Source organism: Neltuma alba, unplaced genomic scaffold (assembly GCF_004799145.2).
Source record: "Neltuma alba isolate B1F8T4 unplaced genomic scaffold, ASM479914v2 tig00003740_pilon, whole genome shotgun sequence".
Classification (NCBI taxonomy): domain Eukaryota; kingdom Viridiplantae; phylum Streptophyta; class Magnoliopsida; order Fabales; family Fabaceae; genus Neltuma; species Neltuma alba.
In genome coordinates, this window is record NW_021633412.1 from 21,474 (window position 1) to 49,299 (window position 27,826).

The window sequence follows — 27,826 nt, forward strand, 5'->3', positions numbered from 1 at the left end:
ACGTTATGAAGAAAGGCATTTCGTCTAGCCGCCTAAACCGGCCAGTCTTAGCTTGTAAGGCCTCTGTCTCGGTGAGAAGAAATTGAAGCTGGCAGCTTGACCGCAGCATACCTCTAAGATTGTAGAGTTCGGTGTGATGTGAATAAGCGCTCCTTTCCATGAGGTGAAACACGGCCAAATGGTCATGTATGGCGAGCTCTTGTTGTAGCTGAGGGATGCTCAACGTCACCCTGTGAAGAAGAGAATATTCAGAGAGACGTGAGGGATAATCAGAGTGTAGAAAGAGAGGTGAGGGAGTAAACGTGTTACCTGACAGGAGGGCAGCGGCAGGCAACAGCGACCCGATGGTGGGAGGGAGGGCGGGTTCTGGGCCTTTGTCACGGCAGTGGGACTAGGGAACCGGTGAAAGCAAACAAAAACGAAAACATGAATTGACAGGAATGAAAAGCGTGCAGTGAGAGGACGAGTGGAGTGTGAGAGATGATAGAAGATAGAGGGTAGCTAGCTAGTTTATTTATACGGAACGGAAGGAAGAGTTTACCGGTTTGGGAAAAAAAGGAAAAGAAAATAAAAGAATGCTTTACAGGCTACCAAAATTTACCGAAGATAAACATAAGAGAGAGGAGCTGTTGGGTAAATTTCACACTGTCCAGGAGGGAACAACACGGACCTTTGAGTTAATAATGAACTGGGTTTCTTTTTCTTGTCCTTTTTTGGAAAAATGCTATCGGATTGGCAATACCGATTTAGGGGAGCTACTCTTACATGAGTGATTTAGGGGGGGAGTTTTTGGGGTGTAAATATATAATGTGGTAATTGAAGTGAAATTGAATTTATTACTTAATAATATTGCTTCGTATGACGTGGCGTTGTAATGAGATGTTTCTTTCTTGTTTTTGAGAAGTTACTTTTAGGGCTATGAGGGATTGGGATTATTTGAAGTGAACTTCTTGAGATCTTTTCGAGCTTTGAGGTGTTAAATCCACTAAAATCATGTAATTTCCTCTGAACCCATTTTCTATGCTCTTTGGCTGAATGGATTTTTTTTCTTGTGGGGGGAATATGCGAGCAGAGGATGCTACGGGAGAGGAAGGACAATAGTAAAATGGGTCATGGAAGGAATCTTTATTTAGGCCTTTTTAAATGAATAAAAATATGTACGCATGGGTTAAAGCCAAAACCTTGGGTATTGGATTCTTTCCATGTAAATACTATTCTGTTCAATGTGACTTCCTTTTGTTCTGCTTGACTCCACCAATCTCTTACTCAAGCATGAATCTGTGAGATGCTCACATGAATATGCTCTCCATTCCTCTTCCCTATGGCAATAAATCTCTTCATATGATGATGTGTAGTTCCATTTGTTTGGGCAATTGTCTATTTGATACTAATCTCAGGACTTAAGGGAGCTTCAGATATCAAAGAGATCTTCATTGGGCCTCTTTCACTAGATTGAGGAAATTAGTGAGTAGATTTCACATTACTTTCTAAACAAAAGATATTAAAAGCATCAGATTTATACTCTGTTTTCACACTTATATATATATTCCAATTCAAATCTATCTAATGTGCAATGTATTTTCACTGCCACTCACAATTGACCAACAACATGAGACTTTTTTTCTTTGCATATGAAGTATTAAGGATCGGAAGTAGTATTATACAGTAGGATTTAGCATCATTTTTTTTTGCCAAAAATGTTGGTACCGGATATTTTGAATTGTCGTTCTGTTCGTTCATTGAATGTGAGTTGAGAAGCTCACTAGAGGCAATCAAAATTGAAAACCTGAATTCATACAATTTTGTTTCTTCCCCCTTTATTCAGTTGGTTTCTTGCCCCGTGAGAGATGCTCCGGAAGCCAGCTTCTAAGAGCACAGAAGTTGTTTGTTCATTATGTTTAAGAGGTAATTATATTGAGAACATTAAGAATTTGGCTAAATACTACTTCCGGTCCTTGATATAAAAGTTAACTAATTTTAGTGAATTAAGAAAATTAGTTAAGTTAACTATTTGTAATAAATAGGTGTGTTCTTTCCTAAAATGTTCTTACTAATCAGGTGTATTGATTATAACTATTATTATTAGATTGTGATTTTATATTTAGAACCAAAATAAAAATTAAACTAGTTCTTATAATAAGGATCGGAGGAAGTATTTGTGAAGAAGGGAAACTCATCCGGTGGTAACTTAATGATATTGTTATCTTTGAAAATTTGTGTGACGTTGCTCTCAATCGAACTCAGGTCTCGTTAAATAAGAGAGAAGTACTTCATGCCGCAACATATGAATGTGCGGTCCCAACTCCCACGAGTATATGGGCTTGGCATGGAAGATACCCAATTAAATAATCGAACTACATGGTTTGTAAAAAAATTATTAAAATCATTTAAAAGTAATAAATCTATATGAAATGTACTTTTTTCAAATATACTTTTATTTATAAGTGAGTAAGAGAGAGACAGAGAGAGAGAGAGTAATACTGAAAAAAATGATAATAGAGAATGTACCAAAAAATTAATTAAGAAAAAACTTAACGAAAATGCATTTAATACTAAATTTTATAAGAAAGAATAGAAGGATCCAAACATTTGAATCTTATAGAAGAGCATGGAGAATGATAACTAATTAAGATTTGAGATACTTCATGAGTGGGGAATATTTTGTTTTGATATTGATTTGATTTTTTGGTGATTAATTATTATTTGCATTTAATTTAGGATTCTAGACTTTTCCGCGGTTAATTCCTGTGACTCTCATCTCAACCCAGTTTGTAAAAGGCACTGGCTTCCCCTCCCCCGTCCTCCCTGCATCACTATGGCTTCCGCCATTAATTATATCCTTCTTTCTCTCTCCACCAAGCAACCAGCGAGCCCTGCAACCCAGAAACTGAACCCCAATTCTTCTCACCTCCGTTGCTTTCAAAGTTCCAAACTCCGATCTCCCACACATTCTCTCCAACTGGACCAGAAATTTGGTCAAGGTAGGAACCTACGGGTATGGGCCAGTTCGGGTCCAGACATCGATTGGTTCGCTGTTGAGGCGGAGCATGGATTTCCCATGATCGTTGAGGCCCATTTGCCCATTCGGACCTATCGGAGTCAGATTTATGAGGTCGATTCCATTTGGAGCTATCCGATTTATATCGGTTCGGGTCTCCTTCATAAACCTGAGCTTCTCCAAAGGTGACCCGAATTCATATTTCATTTTATTCATGACCTGCGCTTGCAGTAGCAGCTTTCCCGCCTTTTGTCTTCGTTTTCCTTTTCTGAAAGGAAAAGTAAGGGTGAAGGGCTTAAAAAAAATTTATTTTAAAAAAATTTATAATTATTTAAATATAAATTTAAAAGGCTACAGTATGCTTTTACCTTATATAAGGTTTTATTTTGACTACTTGGCTTTAAAAAATCTATATTTTAATATTTTAATTTTAAAATCATTAATAGAAAATGATGATATAAAAAGATAATTTCAAATGTTATTATATAGTAAGTTTAATCCCCTCTAACCAATTTCGCTTCAATCCCTCCACTCAAGTTTAAAAAAATAATATCAGATATAACTTCCTTATTGGAAATGCTTAAGCGATTATCGATATTTCAGTCAAGGGGTTTATTTATACAGAACGGAAGGGAGAGGTGGGCTCTTAGACGATTATGCTTTTAGTGAAACAGATAAAATCAACCACTAGACCACATAATGGTGTCTAGGGTACAAGGTTCCAACATTATCTACCATGAGTATTCGTTCTAGCTTCCTTGATGGAGTACTCCAGGTATTAGACGTGAGGGCAGCAGCGACGTGATATCGAAAGGGAGGGCGAGCTTTGGCCCTTGTCCTAACAGTAGAAGTAGAGAATCGGTGAGAGCAAACCAAAATATGATTTGAGCAAAAATGAAAAATGTGTAATGAGAGGACGAGTGTAAAATGTAAGAGATGATGGGATAGAGAGAGGGGTAGCTAGAGGTTTATTTATACAAAACGGAAGGGAGAGGTGGGCCCTCAGCCGGTTATCTTTTTTTTTTGGTGAGACAGACGTGAGTATTCACTCTAGCTTTTTCAGTGAAGTGGTGTCTAGGGTATGAGTATTCACTCTAGCTTCCTCAGTGAAGTGGTTCAAGTATCAGACGTGAGGGTGGCAGCATGTAATAATAATGTGATAGCGGAAGGAAGGGCAGGCTTTGGGCCCTTGTCCTAACAATAGAAGTAGGGAATTGGCGAGAGCAAACCAAAATATGATTTAGGCGAGAATGAAAAGTATGCAGTGAGAAGACGAGTACGGAGTGTAAGAGATAATGGGATAGAGAGGAGTAGCTAAAGGTTTATTTATACAGAACGGAAGGAAGAGGTGGGGTATCAAATGGTTATGCTTTTTTTTTATGAGACAGACAAAATTAACTACTAAAGCACATAATGGTCTTTAGGGCACAAAGTTCCAGCATTATCTTCCATGAGTATTCATTATAATTTCCTTGGTGGAGTACTGTTGGTATCAGACGTGAGGGTACAAAGTTTTAGCATGATCTACCATGAGTATTCACTCTAGCTTCCTCAGTGGAGTACTTCAAGTATCAGACATAAGGGTGGCGGCACGCAGCAATGAATATATTCACTAATTTACTTCACTTAAATCAAATGCATTTAAATGCAATACAAGTTCGTCCCTCTCTCTCTGGTCACATAAATTTTGGACAAGTATGTCTAAAATTGCAAGACAAAAAAGAGTGATGTATTTGTTTCTAGCAATTACTTCTGGATATCACTTGTGAAAAAAGAAAGATATCGGTAATCAGCTCGTATGTTATGAAGAAAGGCATTTCGTCTAGCCGCCTAAACCGGCCAGTCTTAGCTTGTAAGGCCTCTGTCTCGGTGAGAAGAAATTGAAGCTGGCAGCTTGACCGCAGCATACCTCTAAGATTGTAGAGTTCGGTGTGATGTGAATAAGCGCTCCTTTCCATGAGGTGAAACACGGCCAAATGGTCATGTATGGCGAGCTCTTGTTGTAGCTGAGGGATGCTCAACGTCACCCTGTGAAGAAGAGAATATTCAGAGAGACGTGAGGGATAATCAGAGTGTAGAAAGAGAGGTGAGGGAGTAAACGTGTTACCTGACAGGAGGGCAGCGGCAGGCAACAGCGACCCGATGGTGGGAGGGAGGGCGGGTTCTGGGCCTTTGTCACGGCAGTGGGACTAGGGAACCGGTGAAAGCAAACAAAAACGAAAACATGAATTGACAGGAATGAAAAGCGTGCAGTGAGAGGACGAGTGGAGTGTGAGAGATGATAGAAGATAGAGGGGTAGCTAGGTTTATTTATACGGAACGGAAGGAAGAGTTTACCGGTTTGGGAAAAAAAGGAAAAGAAAATAAAAGAATGCTTTACAGGCTACCAAAATTTACCGAAGATAAACATAAGAGAGAGGGAACGACACAGACCTTTGAGTTAATAATGAATTGGGTTTCTTTTTCTTGTCCTTTTCTGGAAAAATGATATCCGATTGACTGTACCGATTTAGGGGAGCTGCTCTTACATGAGTGATTTGGGGGGTGGAATTTTTTGGGGTGTAAATATATAATGTGGTAATCGAAGTGAAATTGAATTTATTACTTAATAATATTGCTTTGTATGACGCTAAATATTTGCAGGATTGGGAGTACGGTCACTAGTTGTAAGCTTCCTTGGATGGCTTTTTAGGCAATATTTGATGATCATTTAGAGAATTTGACAGGCTTCAGCTTCACAAAATTCACATTTGTAAACACCCCCCAACTAAAAAAAGAAAAAAAAAACACACATTTCTTTATGTTGATGAGATTCTCACACATGGGAAGCTCACAGGAATCAAGGGAATGAAAACAAAGGTCATTGTGTGGATTAAGGTGGCAACTGTAGCAGTTGAAGGTTACAAATCGGATAGGATTTGATTTACTGCTGGTGTAAAGAAGGCAAGGTCAGAGAATAGGAATTCTACGGTTATTAGGTCTATGACAGATTGAGAATTTTCATGTCCATTATTATCTAGGTCATTACAAAATGATATACTACTTCCAGTCCTAAATATAAGAGTTAGTTGACTAATTTGAGTATGTTGAGAAAAGAAGTTAAGTTAGTTATTTATAATAAATATGTATTGTCTTTCTTAAAATATCCTTGTTAATCAAGTGTATTGACTAGAACTATTATTATTAGAAGGACTATCTTAGAAAAAAAATACATAAATATGAGAGACAAAGTGGATTGGGGTCTTATATTTAGGACCAAAATAAAAGTCAAATGAGGTCTTATATTAAAGATCAGAGGTATTATTATACAGTAAGACTTAGCATCTTTTTTTTTTTTTGCCAAAAATGTTGGTACTGGATATTTTGAATTGCCGTTCTGTTCATTCATTGAATGTGAGTTGAGAAGCTCACTAGAGGCAATCAAAATTGAAAACCTGAATTCATACAATTTTGTTTCTTCCCCCTTTACTTAGTTGGTTTCTTGCCCCCTGAGAGATGCTCTTGAAGCCAGCTTCTAGGAGCGCAGAAGTTGTTTGTTCATTCTGTTTAAGAGGTAATTATATTGAGAACATTAAGAATTTGGCTAAATACTACTTCTGGTCCTTGATATAAGAGTTAACTAATTTAAGTAAATTAAGAAAGTTAGTTAAGTTAGCTATTTATAATAAATAGGTGTGTTCTTTCCTAAAATATTCTTACTAATTAAGTGTATTGGTTAGAACTATTATTATTAGATTGTGATTTTATATTTAGAACCAAAATAAAAATCAAACTAGTTCTTATAATAAGAACCGGAAGAAGTATTTGTGAAGAAGGGAAACTCATCCGGTGGTAACGTAATGATATTGTTATCTTTGAAAATTTGTGTGACGTTGCTCTCAATCCAACTCAGGTCTCGCTAAATAAGAGAGAAGTACTTCATGCCGCAACATATGAATGTGCCGTCCCACCTCCCACGAGTATATGGGCTTGGCATGGAAGATACCCAATTAAATAATCGAACTGCATGGTTTGTAAAAAAATTGTTAAAATCATTTAAAAGTAATAAATCTATATGAAATGTACTTTTTTCAAATATACTTTTATTTATAAGTGAGTAAGAGAGAGAGAGAGAGAGAGTAATACTGAAAAAAAATGATAATAGAGAATGTACCAAAAAATTAATTAAGAAAAAAATTAACGAAAATGCTTTTAATACTAAATTTTATAAGAAAGAATAGAAGGATCCAAAAATTTGAATCTTATAGAAGAGCACGGAGAATGATAACTAATTAAGATTTGAGATACTTCATGAGTGGGGAATATTTTGTTTTGATTTTTTTGGTGATTAATTATTATTTGCATTTAATTTAGGATTCTAGACTTTTCCGTGGTTAATTACTGTGACTCTCATCTCAACCCAGTTTGTAAAAGGCACTGGCTTCCCCTCCCCCGTCCTCCCTGCGTCACTATGGTTTCTGCCATTAATTATATCCTTCTCTCTCTCTCCACCAAGCAACCAGCGAGCCCTGCAATCCAGAAACTGAACCCCAATTCTTCTCACCTCCGTTGCTTTCAAAGTTCCAAACTCCGATCTCCCACACATTCTCTCCAACTGGACTAGAAATTTGGTCAAGGTAGGAACCTACGGGTATGGGCCAGTTCGAGTCCAGACATCGATCGGTCCACTGCTGAGGCGGAGCATGGATTTCCCATGATCGTTGAGGCCCATTTGCCCATTCGGACCTATCGGAGTCAGATTTATCATTTATGAGGTCGATTCCATTTGGAGCTATCCGATTTATATCGGCTCGGGTCTGCTTCACAAACCTGAGCTTCTCCAAAGGTGACCTGAATTCATATTTCGTTTTATTCATGACTTGTGCTTGCAACAGCAGCGTTCCCGCCTTTTGTCTTCGTTTTCCTTTTCTGAAAGGAAAAGCAAGGGTGAAGGGCTTAAAAAAAAAGATATTTATTTAAATTTTTTTTATAATTATTTAAATATAAATTTAAAAGGATACAGTATGCTTTTAAAAGTAAGGGTGAAGGGCTTAAAAAAAAGATATTTATTTAAAAAATTTTATAATTATTTAAATATAAATTTAAAAGGATACAGTATGCTTTTACCTTATATAAGGTTTTATTTTGACCACTTGGCTTTAAAAAATATATATTTTAATATTTTAATTTTAAAATCATTAACAGAAAATGATGATATAAAAAGATAATTTCAAATGTTATTATATAGTAAGTTTAATTCCCTCTAACCAATTTCGCTTCAATCCCTCCACTCTAAGTAAAAAAATAATATTCTTCCGGTCCTTAATATAAGACACATTTAACTAATTTGATTAGATTAAAGAAGTTAGGTAAGTTAGTTAATTATAAGAAATGTGATACGTTTTTCCTAAAATACCATAATCATCTTTCTTAATACCCCCTCTTCATCTTCTACTTGATTATAGTTGAGGGAGTATCCATAGGGGTAATTTAAAGAAAATTGATAAATATGATAAAAAAGTCTTATATTTAGGACCAAAATCAACTCAACAATTGAGTCCTATATTAAAGACCGAAGGAGTATCAGATATAACTTCCTTATGGGAAACGCTTAAGCGATTATCGATATTTCAGTGAATTGTTTCCATTATGTAAAACTTTGCACTCTATATATAATTAAATATAAAATAAATCATAAAAATAAGCTAAGGAAATTATTGGACCATTCGCATTGCCATTATATGGATAAAATGAACGAGGAATTTTGTGTGCATCTTTTCCCTGATTATCTTCGAATGGAGGAAAATTTGGGGAGAAAGAATAGTGGGAAGAAAAAGTCCCAAGAATAATATTGTTTTAATACTATTTTTAAAGGCTAAAATATGCTATTGATCATTTAACTTTATATAAAATTTTAGTTTGATCCATTAATTTTAAAAATCATATTCTTAGTCTTTTAATTCTAAAATTGTTAATTTTAAATCATTATTTTTTTGGTTAATAATTACATTTTATAGTTGTCTTCAAAATTCAACTTAATATGTTAACATTTGATAATGTTTATCAATATTCAAGATTTTAATATTATCAATTTTTTGTCAACAATTTTAGGGTTAAAAAATTAAAATATACTTTTTTTTTTAAGTTAATAGGCTAAATTGAAACTTTATATAAAATTAAATTATAAAAAATATACTTTAGCCATTTTTAAAAGTTTTATTTCCTAGTATTCCTTTCACTTGTTTTCCTCCTATTTTTCCCTCATCCAAACATAGCCTTAAGTGTTTTTTTTTAAAAAAAAAAGCCACTATATATTTTCCATCTTCTAAAAGTGTTATTATTTACGTCAAGATGTTTGATCCAAGCTGATGCTCGCCATATATAGGCATGTTCACGGGGAGAGGGTCCTTGTGTTCACTAATAACACCATTGCGCCACTGTATCTGGACAAAGTTGTTGATGCCCTAAAAAGAGGAAACCCAAATATTTCTGTTGAGAGTCATTTTGCCAGATGGTGAGCAGTTCAAAAATCTGGTAGGTCTTGTATGCTTAAATTGAGGATTGTTTGATTTTCACTCTTTTTTCTTTTTTAATTTATATTATACAACTTAGACATATGCGCCAGCATATAAACACGTCAATGCTAAGCTTTGGCCTTGGACCTTATCCAAGCATGGAGCCCGCAGGCAACGTGCCACTTATGTGTGATTTTCACTCTTGGCTCAAGCATTAAAAATGATCACCTACTTAACTGTCAGAGATATGTACCAAAAGTGTACTGGAAGAAGATGGCCCCTAAGCTTGGGCTGCAAGCTACATTTGTTGCTCTTGGAGGTGGTGTGATTGCTGACTTATGTGGCCATGTTGCTTGTCTTCACATGCCTGAGGATGCTCATCTTATTCAGATTCCAACCTCCGTTGTGGCTCAGGTCTACTACTGCTTCTACAATTTTATTATTCATGTTTTTATGTCAACTTGATATTCGATATTATATTTATTATTCTAATAATCTCTCTCAGCTTTTTCTTTGTTTTTTTCTGATACATTAGCCTGTACATGGTGATGATCCAGGTTGATTCTTCTGTTGGTGGCGAGAACGTGCCTTATAAGTCCCGCGAACCTCACTGTGTGCTCATAGACACAGACACATTAACTACATTACCTGATAGGGAACTGGCATCGGGGTTTGCAGAGGTTATCAAATGTGGTCTCATCAGGGATGCACAATTCTTTGAGTGGCTCGAAAAAAATATGCAGGCACTGATGGCAAGGTAAAATCATCACCATCATCTAAGTATTGTTATTATAAGCTTGCAGTTGCAGGCTCCGGTGTTTGATCCTTTTACGCCATATATAAAGCTTATTGCAAACAAGGACGGCATAGTGCACGAGACTCCCACTAGGTAGGGTCTGGGAAGGGGTAGATGTACGCCATCTTACCCTGAAGCAGAAAGGCTGTTTCCAGGATGGAGGTTATAACACAAGGCAAAACTTGTGGAATTTAAGCTTAATTATCCTTTTATTGCTTTTTATTAGTTGCTTTGGATCAACTCAGATGCCCTCTTAATGCAGGGACCCAAGTGCAGTGGCATATGCCACAAAGCGATCATGTGAGAACAAGGCTGATGTTGTGTCATGGGATAAGAACGAAAGTGGACTGAACTTTGGCCGCACATTTGCCCATGTGAGTGCTTTCATTTAGCTGGTGATAGTTTTTCTGTTTTAGATTTCCAAACAGTTAGAGTTGTGATGTGAATATCATCTTCAGGCTAATTCAGTGTGCTGTGCTCTTTTAAATAAACATGCTTTCCCTCTTGGGACGTATATTGTATTGAAAGTTTCTAAGATTAAGATTTCCTCTTAAACTCTCTGCCCTCGACGACACAATTCTGAGACTTGACAAATTTTGTGCAGTTCTTAAATTCAAAGGTTAAGAATAGCCTCTGGAAGTATATTTTTGTTTGTTTGCTGCTTCAGATTTGTGTGATCGTATTTTAATTTGTACTCAAACTGATTGAACATAATACTCCTTCACGTGCACTTTATTTCAGGCAATAAAAGTTAAGCTTGGCGATGGACAGTGGCTTCATGGAGAGGTTGTTGCAGCTGGCATGGTACTTCACCCTCAATCTTGTTTCTTATTCTCATGTTTCATTATGGGGTATATGAGCGTCTTGCTTGTCACTCCTCCTGTTAACTAATTTACTAAATTTAAGAAAATTAGTTAAGTTAATTATTTATAAAACATGTGTATTAGTTTCTTAAAATACCATATTTAATCATTTCCATTGGAATTGTCCTATGATAGGAAACTCTTTTAATATAAACAATCAGTAGCGATAGTTTGGGGAAAAAATTAGAAATTTAGGAGTTAAATTGAATTAAGATATTATATTTATGACTAAAATAACCCCGCAATTAGTCCCTATATTTAAGCCCAGGTAGAATACTTATGTCTGCGTTGATGAATATTGTAAGTCAATGAACACAGGTGATGGCTGTTGATTTATCGCATCGCCTCGGTTGGATTGATGATTCAGTTGTGGAGCGAGTTCATGCCATTCTTAAGCAGGCAAACCTACCTACAGCCCCTCCTAAAATTATGACTCTGGATGAGTTCAAGTTGCTCACGGCGGTAAGGGACTGGTGTTTCATTCTTTTTCTAATTTAAAAAAGGGTAAAGATGTAATTTTATTATGATCTTATCTATTATATGCAATTTCACCCCTTTAAGGTGATGGGTAGAATTTCACCCAAGATCAAGGGTAATAATACACCCAAAAAAAAAAACTCATGGGGTAAAATTACACAAAAAAAAGCATTAGTAAAGTTCTACCTCTAAAAAGATAAGAAGTAAAATTAGACATGATAAGTAAGATTAGGGATAAAATTATATCATTAAAAAGATCAAGAGTAAAATCATACTTAATAAATAAGATAGGGGTAGAATTGTTGAAAAAAATTAAAGCTTTTGTTCGTCTATGTTGTGGTGATTGGGGTTTGATTGTTTTGTTTTATCAGGGATGTGATGATTTGTTGGGAAGCCTTGTCCTTCTAAAGGGTTCTCCTGGCAATTTCGTTTTCACTGCGGACTACGACGGAAAAGCGTTCGAAGCTACGCTACACAAATTCTGTAAATCTTGATCTTTATGACCGGTTCTTGATTTCTGTTCCATCAGCTTCATGCAATTATCAAAAACAAACTTCTAAAATATACTATTTACCTTAAGAATTTTTTACTATCATATGACCTCGTATGATGTTTTTCTTGATCGCTCTTTACATTCTTTTTTGTTTTTTGGACTCAATCGCTCTTTACATTCTGTCGTGACTAAAAATCACCAACTTTTCCAGGTCCATGGGCCAAATCGATTTGGTCATTAGGCTTTATGGCTTTTGTGAACAATTTTTGGCAGTAGTTTTATTAATAAGAGGCTCTAAATTTAAAAATTAAATTTTCAGTCCATAGACTGCAACTTCATATTCAATCAAAAAAGTTAGTTAAAATTAATTAAAAATAATAAATATGTAAAAAACATGTAATGCTACTTTAAAAATTCCCTAGTTGTGAGGAAAGAAAGAGTGAGAGAGAATTTACTTTTGAACAAATATCTTGATAATAAATGCGATCATATTAATATGAGTGATTAAATGGGGGCGGAATGTGAAATTAACAAAAAGAAAAAAGAAATTATGGACAACCTCGAAAAATTTATTATAAATAGAAACAAATCATATCAGAAAATTATTTTGTTGGGGACTATTCCATTCCATTCAATTCTGAATATAAAAATCTTTGCCCCTAGTTTGGCATACCAATTATGAGCTGTGAAATAAATGAACTTTGCACTTAGATGTGCAGCTTCCAATTATGGAGGATAAGAGTGTTCTGGTCCTTAATAATAGTAATACTTATAAATTAAGGCAATGAGATAGCTATAATGCTAATGCCAGATCAAACCCATTATACGATAATGCAATGCAAACCTTAGGGAAGGTAGAGGAACGTGCAGAATAGTTAAAGGGAGCCTTGCATTGCAATGTGCATTATAGCTAGCAGGCAAATAAAACTTCTCTCTTCTTTATCAAGTATCAATCTTTTGAGCTGGAAAATACCTAAACCATAGCTTCCCCCTGGTCCCACCCATGTTCTTCAGCATCTTCTTGAGTTTGACATCTTAAAGAAATCATCTTCAATATCAAGTCTTCTTTTTCAGATCGCATTATGTGGATTTGTTTGTGTATTTCCTTGGTCTTCGCTCTTCTTTCGGTTAAAAATGTTAATCTTTACAGTATAAACGAAAGGGTCAGGCAGCATCCTTCAACAAAGTAAAAAGGGTTAATCAGCATTTATAAATATTTTTTCAATGGCGCTCAACATTTTACATTAATTTTTTACATATCTAGTATTTTAAAGTACTTTTTCAGTAATACTGAGTATCTAAAAATAAATTTTAGTATATCCAGCATCGTGATACTTGGTATTTTAAGTTTTGAATGTCCATTGCTATTAAAAAAAATACTTTTAAAGTAAAATTGCACCAAAAAATCCTTTTAAAATATTTGATGTTAATGAAAAAATATTTTAAATTTAGAGTGCTAAATTAATTTAGAAAGTTAGGGTAGTGAATGCAATTTAATCCCAAATTAAAAAAGACAAACTTTACTGAAATTTATTACCCAAAAATTTATCTTACGAAAAAAAGGGTCTTCACTGGATTTCGCGGCGTCATTTGATTTCTTTAACGTTAGATCCTTGTAGTAATGGCTAATAGAGCATCGCAAATGATAGTGATTCAGTTATTATATGAACTCTAAAAATTGCAACAATTTGATTTTCCTGAAAGAAATAGATATAATCCCAAATGTAATCGAATGAAAAGTGTGCTCAATAGAAATCCAATAAGAAATTCAAAAACTAATTGTCTCGTTGAAGGGATTAATTACTCGCAGATTCTTATTAATCCTTCGTTTTTTCATCCTAAACCTAAAATTTTGGCGCCAATGGCAAATAGTGAAACAATTTTTGGGCCAAGCATTAATGTGATATGAATCGGAACACAAAAGTACAAAAACATTTATAATTTAGGGAGAAACGTGAAACGCCGCTTTCTACTGTCCGCATCAGCGCATTTGTCCTTTTTCCCATTGCCAGCTTTAATTTAGATGCCAAAGGTGAAGCCTTTAGGAAGAGAACCAGAACCAGAACCACCACCATTAACGCTCCCTTGTGTGTGAGCTATTGAGGTTGCCTCCAGAAAAGGGAAGGGAAGCGAGTAGAAAATGGAGAAAGCTCTGACTAAAGTCAGTAGCTTGAAGGTCGGTCTGGGAAACTCATGGATTACCAAGAAAGCCAAGGAGGAGTTCTCTAATATCTCTGACGACATCAATGTGAGTCAAATCTTCTCTGCATTTCGCTTTCTTCTTTTGATTTTGCGCTTTTTCATCTTTTATTTTCCCTTCTTTATGTCTGCAATGAGGGTTATCTGGGTTATACTAACTTGTTTGTGTCAATCTAGTGTGGTTATTGTAAAGTCGATACTGGCTTCAGAGATCTTAAAGACTTGTTAGAGTTAATAATGAACTGGGTTTCTTTTTCTTGTCCTTTTCCGGAAAAATGATATCCGATTGACTGTACCGATTTAGGGGAGCTGCTTTTACTCGAGTGATTTGGGGGTGGAAGTTTTAGGGGTGTAGATATATAATGTGATAATCGAAGTGAAATTGAATTTATTACTTATTAATATTGCTTCGTCTGACACTAAATATTTGCAAGACTGGCATTGTAATGACATATTTCTTTCTTTCTGAGAAGTTACTTCTTGGGTCATGGGGGACGGGGTTTGTTTAAGGGGAACTTCTTTAGATCTTTCCGGGTTTTGAGGTGTTAAATTCACTAGAATCATATAATTTACTCTGCACCCATTTTCTATGCTTTTTGGCTGAATGGATGGGAGGGGGAAGTATGTGAGCAGAGGATGCTATGGGAGAAGAAGGACAATAGTAAAATGTGTCATGGGAGGAATCTTTATTTAGGCTTTCTTTTTATGAACAAAAATATGTATGCATGGGTTAAAGTCAAAACCTCGGGTATTGGATTCTTTCCACGCAAATACTATTCTGTTCAATGTGACTACCTTCTGTTCTGCTTGACCCCAACAATCTCTTACTCAAGTACGAATCTGTGAGATGCTTACATGAATATGCTCTCCATTCCTCTTCCCTATGGCAATAAATCTCTTCATATGATGATGTGTGGTTCCATTTGTTTGGGCAATTGTCTATTTGATACTAATCTTAGGACTTTAGGGAGCTTCAGATATCAAAGATATCTTCATTGGGCCTCTTTGACTAGATTGAGGAAATTAGTGAGTAGATTTCACATTACTTTCTAAACAAAAGATATTAAAAGCATCAGATTTATAGTCTGTTTTCACTTATATATCTATTTTCTGGTTCAAATCTATCTAGTGTGCAATGTATTTTCGCTGCCACTCACAACTGACCAACAACATGGGACTTTTTTTCTTAGCATATGAAGCATTTAATTTCTTGTATTTCTTCTTCCTGAGAATGAATGCTAGGGCTTGGTGAGTCAGAAAAACATTTAAGCTTATATAATTTACTCAATTCAGGGTGTTGTCTTCATTCATTTAGTATAACTCTGATTTAGAACGCCCTTAGATTGATCATTACTGTGTACAAACATGTGACACTCGCCATATGGGGATTGGGCGCATGGTCACTAGTTGTAAGCTTCTTCGGATGGCTTTTAGGGCAATATTTTATGATCATTTAGAGAATTTGGCAGGCTTCAGCTTCACGGAATTCATATTTGTAAAACAACACCCCCCCAAAAAAAAAAAACACATTTCTTTATGTTGATTAGCGACACCTTTTGCAAACTTCCTGTGTCCAAGCACAGAATTGGATTGAATTTCTGTGTGCATGTACTACAGTACTAGCATATTTGAGTGTAATAAATTTAATTAAGTGAAAAATACTGTTAGTTGTTTAGTGTCTGGGCATTCTAGACTTTGATGCTACTGCATAATCCCAAGCAATTCTGCTAAATGGTGATTTTTCTTTTTTGCAGACTTTCTCAAGTACTGTTGAAGAGAAAGCAAAATGGATTTTCAACAAACTAAAAGGTATGCAAATTTGCTTCAACCCTGAATGTTCATGTGAGATCATGCATATAAAACTTGTTGTTTCATAAGCAGATATGGTACTTTAGATGCATACCAGGAACACAACTGCAACATACATTTTCTGTGCCCAGAAAATGCTTAGAATGCTTACATCTTAGATTTTTTTATATTCCCCAAAATTTCGTATGCATGGCATTCAAATAGACATGATCTATAGATGGAGTGTCAGCCGTAGTCATATTCTTTGGTATGATTATTGTTTGAATACATGAATGTGGAGGATTGAATTTGGCAGGCCATTGCAATATGTAGGGATAGTATCTCAATTAAGTCTATTTAATTTGACCAATTTACAAGCTACTTTTCCAACTAATGATCATATCACCTACTCTTCTTCCCTTTTCTTTTCAATATTTATGCTTCAGGCAAGCCACTGAAAAGCTTACCAGATCTCCTCCGTGACTACAACTTGCCGGCGGGGCTTTTCCCGCAGAACATAATCTGCTACGAGTTTGACGAAACCAATGGTAAGCTGGTGGTGTACTTGCCATCTGCGTGTGAGGTCAGCTTCAAGGACTCCTCTGTAGTCAGATATGCGACTCGAGTCAAAGGGATTCTCACACGTGGGAAGCTCACAGGAATTGAGGGAATGAAAACAAAGGCCATTGTGTGGGTTAAGGTGACAACTGTGGCAGTTGAAGGTTACAAATCTGATAAGGTCTGGTTTACTGCTGGTGTAAAGAAGGCAAGGTCAAAGGATGTTTATGATACGCCTCGCGATGCTCTCAGAGTATCGGAATTCTGAGGTTATTTTATTAGGTCTATGACAGATTGAGAATCCTCATGTCCATTGTTATCTAGTTCATTACAAAATGATATATTATACAGTAGGACTTGGCATCGTCTTTTTTGTTTTGCCAGAAATGTTGGTACTGGATATTTTGAATTGCTGTTCTGTTCATTCATTGAATGTGAATTGAGAAGCTCACTGGAGGCAATCAAAATTGAAAACCTGAATTCATACAACTTTGTTTCTTCCCCCTTTATTCAGTTGGTTTCTTGTCTTGTGAGTAGGGGTGGAAATAGGCCAGGCGGCCTGTCAGGGGCCTGTGACTTGGCCTGGCCTATTTCCAAATTAAAACAGGCTCAGGCCTTTAAAAAAGGCCTGTTTCTCTTAAAAGGCCAGGCTCAGGCTCTTTAATAAGCCTGTTAAGCCTGTTAAGCGGCCTGGGCCTGTTATATTTTTTTAAAAAATATTATAATTATAAATTTATAATTAACTTTTTTAAAATAATACCATATTTTGATTAATATTGTAATATGCCTAATACCACATTTTTATCCTGAATAAGACCATGTTTGGATTACTCTTCAATATACCTTGAATGATGATTTCTCTAATATGCACTTTGTTATTCGTTCAAATCCTACTGCCCGATGATGATTTCGTGTTTGTCATTTTTGACTTTTATTTACCTATACAAAACTACTTAATTTTTCTAATGTACATCACCAACAAGTGACAGCAGAAATAACCCCTCTATGAATTTGATTTCTGTTTATCCCTTGTATTGTGACTATTTTAACTACATCTTCTCCTCAAGTTATTGAATATTTTTCACTTAAATAATATAATTTGAAACATGAACAACGAAATAATATACTACCATTTGAATATTAAATATTTTTCACTTAAATATTTTAGATAATTTGGATTGAGTTATTATAATTTTGAGTTGATTTAAATATGTTTAAATTTTTTTTAAAAAAATACAGGCTTCTTAATAGGTTTCAGGCCAGGCCAGGCTTTTGCACAGGCCAGGCTTAGGCTGAATTAAGGCCTATCACAGGCCACAGGCCAGGCTCAGGCCAACAAGCTTCAATACAGGCCTGGCCTGTTAAGGGTAAGGCCTGGCCTGTTTCCACTCCTACTTGTGAGAGATGCTTCGGAAGCCAGCTTCTAGGAGGGCAGAAGTTGTTTGTTCATTCTATGTTTGGATTAGCTGGAAAACAAAATTAGTAGTTGATTAGGTAAACAAAACTTCATTGGCTGGTTTGCAAAATTTGTTGTCTAAGGATATGAAAATGGATGATGTGGGACCTCATTTGGATGGTCACAATGAGATTTGCTCAGTCCAAATACAATTTTAACAATTTAGATTTAAAAATTCCAATTGGCAATTTTAAATAAAAAGTTAGTTTTTAAAAAGTTGTTTGTTAAGATATTATCTTTATTTTTAATTCTATACACACTAAAATATTTTTTTAAAATAAAAATAAAAAAAAGTATATGAGACTCGTTTAGAATGATTTGGCTCTTGATCCTAATTGAAGTTGTTTTGGATTATTTACTTAGATTTCCTTTAGTTATTTAGATGTTCTACATTCTCTTTTAATTTAGTAGCCTTCTCAATTCCAATTTACTAAATAGGAGTATTGATAGGATAAGACAAAATTAAAACAGACTTGTCTCATGAATTAGGATAGGACAAGATTTCTATCTTGCGTCTCATCCCATTCCCTCTTTTTTCCTCAAACCACTATAATGTTAAACTAGAATTTTGAATTTTTTTTCTTTATATTGTATTGTTTACTCTTATTAGACTTTTAAAAGATAAAAACACTTTAAAAACTATTATGCAGAAAGCTCGAATTATAAGCAAAAGGATCATGCCCTTGACATTAAAAAAAATCACTGAAAAAAAAACAAACATTAATATTAATTTAATAAGCAAATTAAAAAAAAAAAGACCCTGTCGTACATCCTATCCAGTCCCTATTACTGTTTTCTCTCTGTTCGGGATTGACGGAAATCAAGACGGGACAAGTTAAATACCCTAGTTTACTTGTACAAGACTTTGTAGCTTATGTTTTCATAATCAAAATATTTTGCCGGGGAAAAGAAAGGAGGAAACAGTTCCTCCTTCCCTATCGAAACGGCGCGCATCAGCGTCGAATGCTCACTCCTATGCCGCCATGCGTTAAAGTTCAAACGGTTGCTGGTCAAAAAAAAAAAAAAAAAAGGTTTAAACGGTTAAAGTAAATTTCTCTTCTGTCGTGGGCTGAAAAGAAAATTACTCTTTTGCACATTACATTGTTGTTCGAAAAACGAGTCGAGCAGCATCAACAAGAAGCAGACAAGATCGATAGAGCGAGAAGGCAGGACTGAGCACGGAGGAGAAGGGACTAGAACTCCCGGTAGAAGGAGAAATTCAACTAACCCAACAATGGCGATTTCTGGCGATCTGAGGGTCTCTGCAACGCTTCCACTCCATCACTCTTACCCCCGTCAAAGTTCATTGTCATCCCCGAAGGTCTGAAACTTTTCTCGTATTTATTGTTCCATTTCTGTTCGTTTCGTGCTCATGGGGTGAAGGGTCGAGTGTTTTTGCGGTTATAGCCATCTGATTTCTGATAATGTCTTGGAGGACTCGATTAATAAGGAAATTCAATGAGAACGTGTCAGAGGTTTAAGGGGATGGTGAAACCCCAATTCCCTCCCCCCCCCCCTCCTTTTGCTACGTTTCCCCAGCCACGAATCTGGGAATTTGGGGATTTTGGACTTTGTGAAGAGTTACATTGGGTAATTGATTCTTCGAGGAATTCATCTTTTATTCACATGGGTTTGAACTTTGGGGTCTTAGTCACAGATGGTTTGAACTTTGGGGTCTTTGTCATCTCTCTATTTTCGTCTGTTGATGGTAGATGGCAGGCCTGGTTAGAGCAGTTTAACTAGTTATTCTTTCTATTGAAATTGCAGTATCGCTTGCAAGTGAGGTGTTATTGTCAAATTAAACTTGAAGGGGCAAAATAAAACGAAAGATGAGATATGCAATATTTGGGATGGTTGCTGAGGAAATTTTATATAAGTTTTTGCAATCTTCTATTATTTTGTGCATTTAAGTATCTTGTTGCAGGAGTTCTAGCTGTTTACCTTGTCAGTGACGAAATTTTGTTCTGTTATGTATGGGGCAAGAATGAGATGAAGTATGAGTCTATGTTCACCAAGCCTGTATTAATTGATGGCCTTAAGCTATGTTACAGAGCTGGCACTTGTTAATATCGTTGGGAAAATCTTTGTTTGCATGCACAGAGATGTCCTTGTTTTGCTTATTTATCATGCATTTTGAGGAAAAAAAGATGAACTTTGTGAAAGATGTGCCAGATGTTACATAATGTCTCTGCCATGGGCTCTTTGTGAAATCCTGCGTGTATCAAGCATATATTCGTTTGTCCTTTTTTTTTTAAATTTAAATCTTGGGTTGAAAGTGATGGAGGAATCTGATAAACTGACTTGCATGAGTTGTAATTTAAGGACCCTGTAAATGTCTGAGAGTTTGCCATTATACTTGATGGAATCAGATTCAGAACTGTGTACTTGGACATTCCCCAATTTGTGCTTGGATGCTTAGTATGTTTAAAGACTATGAAATACATATTCTACTTAAAGGAAAGAGATTCATAATTTTTCATCAGGTGGTTTTACATGGGTGCCATTGCTTAAGTGCTGCATTGGTTATTATGGAAGATTGAAGGATATAAAAGAAAACTAAGGGCCTGTTTGGGTATCCCCAAACCGTGGTTTCAGAAGCACTTTTCTGCAAAACGAGATAATCTCCTCCACATATTTACTTCGTAATCCGTAAAAGCACTTCTGGAACCATGGTTTGGTTTCTATCCAAACACACCCTAAAACCTCATCATGTAAATGTCAAAACATAACAGCATTTGCACAGTGAAAATGTCTTCACCTGCTTTATTCCTTAGCTTTTCTGTTTTATAGGTAGACTTCTCTAGTTCCTTGAATGGGGCATCCAGCATCACTGAATTCACACCAAAGTATCCCAGCATGGCAATTAAACATCATGGTATGCGCAGTCAGTGGAAGCCAGTTTCTGGAGTCAGTGGAGATCGTAATGCATCACCAAAATTTGCTACCCAAGAAGCTGAGAATTTTCTCCTTGATGCTATTAACATGAGCTTTTTTGAACGATTAAGCTTGGCTTGGAAAATAGTTTTCCCATCAGCAGTATCTAAAAAAAGCTCAAATGCTAGGATTGCCAAGCAGCGTCTAAAGATGATCTTGTTTTCTGATCGATGTGAAGTAAGCGACGAGGCAAAGCGCAAAATTGTTAACAACATTGTGCGTGCTTTGTCTGACTTTGTGGAAATAGAATCACAGGACAAAGTACAGTTGAGTGTTTCTGCTGATACCGATATTGGAACTATTTACTCTGTGACGGTGCCTGTCCGGCGTGTTAAGCCAGAATATCAAGATCTGGATGAATATGGGACAATAACAAACATTGAGTACAAGGATGTTGGAGATAGTTCAGGTTCCGTTGATGTTAGATTTGATTTTTATGTTCCAGATGAGAGGTCTTGATGTCTGAACTGAAAGCTTGTTTCACAAACTATTGATCAATTTGTGTTAGGAATTTTTACTAGTTTAGCTAAGTTGTAACCGTGTATATATTTGAGACTTGAGTAAGAGAAGACTAGCAGCTTTTGAGTTTTGATTATACCACCTTTATTTTGTTTGGTTTGGTGCGTAGCTGAGCTAAAAATGACTTGTTATTTGCAATGAGATTTATGATAAGTTTTTCTTTGAAGTCATTAGTATGGATAATGTGACCCTCCTCCTTCTGTTAAATTCAATTCCTGCTGGTTATAACTGATGTTATCTATGTAGCACAATAGCGAATTGGCATATTAGTCTTCTTAAGAATGGAGTTCAGGGGAGAAAATTTTAGTTTTTCTTCCGCATATTACCTGGTCTTGTTCATATTCAGAGGAAACATTTTAAATCTATACTTGTTCAATTTTAATTTTTATCTCATAATTGCCGTTTGGGTGCATCATAAGGATACGATGAGACATGAAAGCTTAAGCCCTCATCTTGTTACAAGAGAAAAATGTTTTTAATTATTTACTGTTGTGAATCTCAAATAATTTAGTCTTTGAAAATTCTTTTATTATTCAGTAATCTCTAATCAACTAAAAACTCAACTGATATTAAAGGATGCATGCCTTTGTTCAAAAGGGTTAATGGCTTAATGCCTAAGATCTGTATATAATAGAGAAATTACAGTAGGTCGGACAAATCATTTTTCATGTTTTGAATATTATAAGTGCGGACGTCTATTCCTCTCTTTCTCTTCAACTTCATCACATAACTTCTATTCTTGCTGGGTATTATTCCTTCGCTTCATTACTCTTCTATTATACTTTTAATCTTATAACTCATCTCCCACCTACATTCATGTAGTTTATGCTCTACTATTTATAATTTAAAGATAAGTATAACCTATATGTAAGGCTATGCTTATAAATAGAACATATCATTGTATTGTGATATAAGTAAAGCAAGTAAAGGAATACAACGTACTTCTCTTATTTTCTTGTCTTCATTTCTTTTCTACTTTACTTTTTTTGGTAACTCATTTTATAACATATTGGACATTATTGTAGAGGATTCATAATAGATATCTCGTTTTCTCTTTTGTGATAGATATATAATAGCCTAAGAGTTATTTAAAAACTATACTTATTTTTTTAATAATTAAACCGTACTAAAATATATAAAAGTTCAATAACAAAAATAGTTACACAATGATGTGTGTGGACAAAAATTAAAACAAATAGAAAAAGATTGTAAGAAACCGAAAGAGAGCTGAACTATTTAAAACTTATAAATAATAAATTTTTCAACAAACTAATCATCAGCACCCATTTTTTTCCGTCGAGCCGGCTTAATCTAAATTAGTTTTCTTCCCGAACAAAGAATACGACAGTTTTAAAAAACGGGAATTGAACCCGACGTGAATCGAACACGCAACCTTCTGATCTGGAGTCAGACGCGCTACCATTGCGCCACGGATCCGCTGGGTGGGGTGGTGCTTGTCTTTTATTTAATAACTAATGATTAATTGGAATTTCAAATTTCCCCCTATTCAGGAAATTGGCATTCTTGGCGCCAATCACAGTTCGAACTTCGAATTGGGCAATTTCTCGGTTGGTGCACAGAGTATTGTCTCTTCTGCGGGGGAAGAATGAAGAAAGACTACCTGGAATTGCAGTTAGAAAACCCAATTGGCGATGCTATCTCCAGGATTCAGTTCGCCCCTAACTGTAGCAATCTACTCATATCTTCATGGGACTCCGTAAGTTCGAATCTGTTTTTCTTCAGTCCCAATTTCTCTTAATGTGTTGAGTTTTTCTGAGTTAAGCTTTGGATTTCTGAAACCGCTGGAAGTTCCTGGTCTCTGATTGACGAATTTCTTGCAGAGCCTTCGCTTATACGACGTGGACAATTCTGTGCTTAGATTAGAAGCCCCTTCAGAAGCGGCGCTTCTGGATTGTTGTTTCCAGGACGACTTGGTTGCTTTCGCCGCTGGTTCTGATGGATTAATTCGAAGGTCTCATTTTTATTTTTAAAAAAATTTATCCATGGTATAGCTGTTTATTTATTGCTAATACTCAGCGTTAATGATGTTTTCGGGCATTTAATTTGTCTTCATGATTAGAAATTAATAACTTTTTAAGACTTCTGATATCATTTTTTTACCTGAAAATGCTTCATATATTAGTCAAAATAGTACGTCAGCACCGAAACATAGCAACCTGGGAATATTCAAACGACAGAGGGGCAGCACAAAAGATATGCTCACCCGACCCAACTTTCCTCACGAGCCAAACCTTCATCTCCAGTTGAGACAGTTTAGACGGAAATAAGTCCATCCAATAGTTTAGAGGAGGAGATGGCCAATGCGCCCATCCAGTAGGACACACCTCTTTACCAATGCCTATGGCAATGTAGTCTGCTGCATGGTTCCTCTTTCGAGGAGTTGGAGAATAGGAGAATCTAGTCACAGAAAGAATGCTATCCAAAACTTCCTTGCATCAGACTGCTATACTGTCATTCACAATAATCAATTACTTCATCCAAGGAGGGGAAGATGTCAGCATTATCACTTTTAAGAATGCTGTTCTTGCAGATCCTGTGATCGTTGGTGGGCTAACGTGCTAAACGCATGAATTAACTATTTCTTGCTGCCATCTTCCAATAGTGAGAAAAGACTTTAACTTCATTCATCCTTTCTTCACAGTTGGCATCCCAAAATTCTTGGATGTTCTTAGAAGTAGTGTAAATAGTTTTGCATGGGTCAGGCTGTTTAGAGTTAAACACAGCATCATTCCTTTCTTTAATAGAGACCAACATAGCCACATTACAAATGCTTTCCCATAATAGTCTAGTAAGCTGTTTTTCATCGTCATATCAAAGCACCAGCCACCAAAATTATAAACATTGCTAGGTTCAAATCTCAAAGCTAAAGAACTCCCAAACCAAACACATTGAACGTGCTTCGACTTCAAACAAAAACCTTATTTTCCGTTTGCAGCATAGTCATGTTTCATTTTATAATTTCATCAACGTGCTTTGACTTCTCTAGAGCTTCACGTCGTCAGGTATAACTTGCATTTGGGAATTATTGATAGAATGGGCAATCATGACGATGTAGCAACATGCGTTGGATATGCCAATGAAATATGTAAGCTATCTCAACTAACCTTTCTACCTTAGTTCTTCGTCTCAAGTGGTTTATGTTCTAATTGTTGATATGATATTGAGAGACCAAATGCAGCAACTGTATAATTGGACTTAAACTAAATAATAATACTTCATTCCTCTTTTTCTCTACCCTTGTCCTAGAGAATTGCTATTATGCATACATTTTGCTGTTTAGAAATGGCAGGAGCAGAAGATAAAGGAAATGTTGCCTCGTTTGTTGTTGCAGAAAGATAGTAAATGTTGGCTTTGTTCATGAAAATGACATACTTAATTGATGTTTACTATAAATTTTGTCGAGTTCTTAAAGTTCATAAAGATAAAATTGATGAAAAAATGGTTTTAGGCAGAATAAAAGGTCTAAATTTGAATGTAATAATTTCCCTGCTTATGTACAAAACACTGGCATGCTGTGTTGTCTCTAATAGTTAGGAAAGATCCGTAATCATTCCTGTTCCTGGTAATTGAAGGTCAGTTGATCACTGCCGGATTTGATAAGTTATTGTTGTGGGATATTCGTATGGAGAAGGCTCCTTCATGCTCAAAAATTCTAGGCGCAGAGGTGAACTCCATGTCTGTCTCTAGGTTGAATCTGACGGTTGGAATAGGAACATCAGTGCATATCTATGATCTTCGTTATTTTGACAAACCAGTTGCATCAAGTGAACCACACAAAGGCACACAGATTAGATGTGTTAGTTCAATTCCATACACAAGAGGTATGATGACCCTTTCGGTTTAATTTGTTTGATTTGAAACAGGTCACACTGACATGTTAGTGCTTCTATAACAAGATATGCCAATGGCACTGCTTTTCTAATTTCAATTGCAGGATTTGCAGTTGGGTCGGTAGATGGGAGGGTAGCATTGCAGATTTCTGATTCTTCTAGTTCAAATGACATTGAGTAAGTTTTATAACCCTACACATGGCTCCTTTCCCAACTTCATAATCCCTCAAACTGCTATGTAACCAAAGCCAAATGAAGCCGCTGACCATGCAGTTCTTGTCTTCCTTTGTTATTCTCCTCCTTTTGCTAACGTATATATGTCTTCCCAGACAGGGATCTATGCATTACCGTTTATTTTCCTATTGCATTTTCTTTTTGTCTCCTTAGCGAACAAAAATATTTTCTTCTCTCTGATTGAGACTATTTAAGGATCTGGTCCATTCTAGGATAGCTGTTTCAAATTTTATAATCTTGCTGGTATTCTGTTCATATCCGTAGTGGCATGAATCTAATTACACGTGAGGGAGAAGGACTCAAGTTTCATGAGCATAGCATATGGATTTATGTTGTTGAAAAGAATTAGGACACAGTTTTTAGTGCGTGACTGCTTGGTTTCAATATGAGGGGGAGGGAATTTTGAAATCTTCGATCACTTTCTAATTCTAGCTCTGTTCAACATTCATAAGCTCAACATGTAATTTCATTTTCTCTTTCCATTTTTGGCCTCCGTAAGCCATAATTTCTTTCCTAATTTCCTTCGATATGTCTTACAGATATTTACGTTTCCCTTTTCTGGTTTCCAACATGGTACGTCGGAAAAAGTTCAGCTTTTCGGCTGATTTTTGTAATGAAAGGTGCTTACAAATTTCCATGTCAAACTTTGTCGTAGATTTATATTCCGGTGTAATCCTAAATCGATGGATGGAAGACATCATTTGGCATCAGTTAATGACATTATATTCAGTCCACTGTAAGTTCCTTGCCAATAACCATATAAACATTATAATGTATAACTATTAATACTTTATTAATTTTTCGGTTAGTGTTCAAGGTGCTTTTGCCACTGGTGACAATGAAGGTTATGTGATTTTATGGGATGCTAGTAGTAGAAAAAGACTCATTGAGGTATTTGCCTAGAAACTTGCATACTTAATCCTATGTCTTGTGGCATTCGACTAATGATGTATGTACCCTGTGGGCTGCTTCATTCGTGCATCTATATACACTCGAGATTTCATTTCAACTTTACTTCCGTTTTTCTCAATTTCAGTTACCTAAATACCCGAATAGTGTGGCATCCTTGTCATACAACCACGTGGGACAGCTTTTGGCTGTGGCTTCAAGTTACACATACCAAGAAGCAAATGAGATGTTAGTGATTACTCCCATGTCCTCCACTCATTTCTTCTTTATCATTTGTAGATTCTGATATTCTGTTATCAATATTAATATTATCTTTGCTTTGGCTTTCTTATTCTATTTTCGGAAAGGGTATTATCATCTTATTATTTGTAGAAATTCAATATTTAGCCTCCTTAATAATGTCATCGAGAATCTAAGTTACACACACCAAGAATCAAATGAAATGTTTGTAATTTTTTGCTTATTTCTCCACCACTCGTTTCCTCACAATGAAACAAAGAATACGTCCAAGGATTCCTCACTTAATTTGACTGCAGGCAAGGAGATTAATAAAGAAATATATTGCTTTTGAGTTTTGACTGCAATCTTTGATCTATTCATTTGGTTGTCAGCTAATTGCCCCCTTCATCTTGACAGAGAAGAACCTCCTCGTATCTTCATTCACAATACGGACAACATCAGTATTAGATCAGTTTCTGCCAGCAATTCTGCTAGTAGAAGCTAAGCTTGCCAACAAAGGTATCAATACAGTTGGAGGCGGAAAGAAATGATCCGCAACATGTGCTGTTCATTCATGTACAACAGAATGGTGATCTAGTGGGTTCTGCTAGTCTTTTGATCTCTAACTTCCCACGCTCTAGCTTGTGTTTAATTCTCTTCCTAGATGGTGCCTTGATGAATGATTTGCAGGTGAAGGGTTTACTTGGGAATTGATTCACTCACTAGCTTCAGTCGAGTCACTCCCTAGATCTAGCTCAAGAAACCAGGCTGCGGTATTATGAAGGAAATGGTGCTTCTGATATGACAGTGAGCTTTTTCTAAGAAACGCATGTTGATTTTTAGTGAAGGCCAAGCAGCAAAAGGTCTTTGTAAGTTATTTTTATAGAAGTACCTTTCAGACATTGAAATTGAATTAGATTATATAGGGGGCGGATATTATTCCAGGTTGAAAAATTGTATTCCTTTGTTGACAATTCCATTCACTCTGTTTCTTACATGTGTACTCATTTGTCTACAATTTAATATAACTCCATTTGA

At 35.8% G+C, this 27,826-nt stretch overlaps 3 protein-coding genes, 1 non-coding gene and 1 pseudogene across 5 annotated transcripts; 4 read left to right on the top strand and 1 right to left on the bottom strand.

The window, feature by feature from the left end:
- Positions 1-2,815: 2,815 nt before the first annotated feature.
- Positions 2,816-12,186, top strand: LOC114742401 (3-dehydroquinate synthase, chloroplastic-like; annotated as a pseudogene).
- A 1,961-nt stretch (positions 12,187-14,147) lies between these two features.
- LOC114742406 (uncharacterized protein At5g01610-like) lies at positions 14,148-17,173 on the top strand. The gene is made up of 3 exons (XM_028930673.1): positions 14,148-14,369; positions 16,075-16,129; positions 16,555-17,173. Exons 1-3 carry the CDS (start codon positions 14,262-14,264, stop codon positions 16,932-16,934), a joined length of 543 nt encoding a protein of 180 aa, XP_028786506.1. The 5' UTR covers positions 14,148-14,261; the 3' UTR covers positions 16,935-17,173.
- Positions 17,174-19,223: 2,050 nt separating this feature from the next.
- LOC114742405 (cell division topological specificity factor homolog, chloroplastic-like) lies at positions 19,224-21,745 on the top strand. The gene is made up of 2 exons (XM_028930672.1): positions 19,224-19,443; positions 20,913-21,745. Exons 1-2 carry the CDS (start codon positions 19,357-19,359, stop codon positions 21,513-21,515), a joined length of 690 nt encoding a protein of 229 aa, XP_028786505.1. The 5' UTR covers positions 19,224-19,356; the 3' UTR covers positions 21,516-21,745.
- A 1,195-nt stretch (positions 21,746-22,940) lies between these two features.
- TRNAW-CCA (transfer RNA tryptophan (anticodon CCA)) lies at positions 22,941-23,012 on the bottom strand. Its single transcript has one exon. It is a non-coding gene; the product is annotated as a tRNA-Trp (tRNA).
- Positions 23,013-23,053: 41 nt separating this feature from the next.
- LOC114742404 (mitotic checkpoint protein BUB3.3-like) lies at positions 23,054-27,716 on the top strand. 2 transcript variants are annotated; one of them, XM_028930671.1, is made up of 10 exons: positions 23,054-23,292; positions 23,417-23,547; positions 24,599-24,681; positions 25,169-25,417; positions 25,531-25,603; positions 26,316-26,396; positions 26,470-26,551; positions 26,697-26,797; positions 27,206-27,307; positions 27,479-27,716. In XM_028930671.1, the coding sequence occupies exons 1-9, from the start codon at positions 23,182-23,184 to the stop codon at positions 27,291-27,293; spliced, it is 999 nt and encodes a 332-aa protein (XP_028786504.1). In that variant the 5' UTR covers positions 23,054-23,181; the 3' UTR covers positions 27,294-27,307; positions 27,479-27,716. The 2 variants fall into 2 exon arrangements, 1 of the variants encoding a protein (XP_028786504.1); XR_003739872.1 differs by having other exon boundaries at positions 23,055-23,292; positions 27,206-27,385.
- The last annotated feature ends 110 nt before the right edge of the window (positions 27,717-27,826 follow it).

What these genes read in the sequence shown, in the direction of transcription:
- LOC114742404 (XM_028930671.1), top strand. Translation starts at nt 23,182, where the DNA reads ATGAAGAAAGACTACCTGGAATTGCAGTTAGAAAACCCAATTGGCGAT. An exon ending in TCTGATGGATTAATTCGAAG is followed by an intron (nt 23,548 to 24,598) that starts GTCTCATTTTTA and finishes TCACGTCGTCAG; the next exon opens with GTATAACTTGCATTTGGGAA. An exon ending in TACCAAGAAGCAAATGAGAT is followed by an intron (nt 26,798 to 27,205) that starts GTTAGTGATTAC and finishes TCATCTTGACAG; the next exon opens with AGAAGAACCTCCTCGTATCT.
- LOC114742406 (XM_028930673.1), top strand. Translation starts at nt 14,262, where the DNA reads ATGGAGAAAGCTCTGACTAAAGTCAGTAGCTTGAAGGTCGGTCTGGGA. An exon ending in ATATCTCTGACGACATCAAT is followed by an intron (nt 14,370 to 16,074) that starts GTGAGTCAAATC and finishes TCTTTTTTGCAG; the next exon opens with ACTTTCTCAAGTACTGTTGA. An exon ending in GATTTTCAACAAACTAAAAG is followed by an intron (nt 16,130 to 16,554) that starts GTATGCAAATTT and finishes TTTATGCTTCAG; the next exon opens with GCAAGCCACTGAAAAGCTTA.
- LOC114742405 (XM_028930672.1), top strand. Translation starts at nt 19,357, where the DNA reads ATGGCGATTTCTGGCGATCTGAGGGTCTCTGCAACGCTTCCACTCCAT. An exon ending in GTTCATTGTCATCCCCGAAG is followed by an intron (nt 19,444 to 20,912) that starts GTCTGAAACTTT and finishes TCTGTTTTATAG; the next exon opens with GTAGACTTCTCTAGTTCCTT.